We start from the raw sequence: 1417 nt of genomic DNA, 5'->3' as shown, positions 1-1417 counted from the left end.
ACGCCGTGTCCGCACGTGATGGAGAAAGCAAGAGCGAGCTCTCTGGTTTCTTCTAATAAGGGCACTAATCTCATCATGGGGGATCCACCCTCATGACCTCATACAAACCTAATTCCCTCCCAAAGGTCACATCTTCAAATACCCTTAGGGCTTCAACATGTGAATTTTGAGGGGGACACAATTCACTCGATAGCACCCTGTATTCCTCTACATAAATTAAACTATACATTGAACAAATGTACTTACTGAGTGATATGTTGCAGTACAAATTTCTCCAGTAATTTCGAACTTACTTCTTAAAAACTATTTTGAAATAATTATAGATTCACAGGAAGTTGCAAAAATAATACAGAGAGGCCTGTGTCCCCTTCTTAGAGTTCCCTCCTATGGTAACACGTTACCAAACTCCAGTACAAAATCAAAGCCGCAATCCACAGAACTTTTTCAGATTTCACCAGTCTATGCACTTTGGAAATTTATTTGAAAGAAAAAATAAAAATAATCCGGAGACTCATATTTATTTAAGCGACCAATTCCCAAAACCCACTGCCCTGGAATTCTGTCCCACGAGCAGACAGTTTGTGGGTGGAGAGTATGTGTGTATGTGTGTGTAACTTTTTTTTTTTTTTTTAAGTATAATTTCTACTTTATTGTCTTTCCAGGGAACAGTATTTCTTTAGTCTTTAAGGACTTAGCTCCTTACATGGGCTTTGGTGGAGGTCGTGGGGCAGCACCAGCAGGTCTAAATCGGGGTGGAGGTGTTCGGTCCTTCGGGGCTTCCCGAGAACGATTCCTGACGACCCTGCTGTGAATGGCACAACTCACGCAGTAATGCAGTTTCACATACAGCTTGGGAAGCACATAGGTGTCGAAAACACTCGCTTCGGAAATGTCCCTGACGGCTGCGGCCTCTACGATGTTCCGAATGACGAACTTCTTAATGGCCTTATCCTTGGGCACACAACGGGCACAGCTGGTACAGCGAACAGGCTGCACGTGGCCGCGGCCCTTTTTGGCACGACCATTGTTCCTTCTTTTCTTGGTCATCTTGGAAGCCAGGAGGTGAAAGAGCTGTGTGTGGCTTTATGCAATTATATCACATGTGTAGATTCACTTAACTACCACCACAATCAAGGCAGAGGACTGTTCCAGCACCACAAAGATCTCTTGTGTTCTCCCTTTTATAGTAAGAGTCAGTTGATTTCTTCACCACTCCCACCCTGTCCCCAATTCTTGCAAGCACAAATTTGTTTTCCATCTCTGTAATTTTGTCATTTCAAGAATGTAGTGTCAGTGGAATCAAATAGTATGTAATTTATTTTAAAATCACACAATTGGTATTGACATACACATACTACTACATATAAAATGGATAACTAATAAGAACCTACTGTATAGTACAGGGAACTCTCTTCAA

At 42.1% G+C, this 1417-nt stretch overlaps 1 protein-coding gene across 1 annotated transcript; it reads right to left on the bottom strand.

The window, feature by feature from the left end:
• Nucleotides 1–615: 615 nt before the first annotated feature.
• LOC309813536 (small ribosomal subunit protein eS26-like) lies at nucleotides 616–1065 on the bottom strand. The gene has a single exon (XM_082638511.1). The coding sequence runs from the start codon at nucleotides 1045–1047 to the stop codon at nucleotides 700–702; it is 348 nt and encodes a 115-aa protein (XP_082494637.1). The 5' UTR covers nucleotides 1048–1065; the 3' UTR covers nucleotides 616–699.
• Between the last annotated feature and the right edge of the window lie 352 nt (nucleotides 1066–1417).

This window comes from Mesoplodon mirus, assembly GCF_964341445.2.
Source record: "Mesoplodon mirus genome assembly, chromosome: 12".
Classification (NCBI taxonomy): Eukaryota; Metazoa; Chordata; class Mammalia; order Artiodactyla; family Ziphiidae; genus Mesoplodon; species Mesoplodon mirus.
This window is presented reverse-complemented; position numbering and strand designations above follow the sequence as displayed.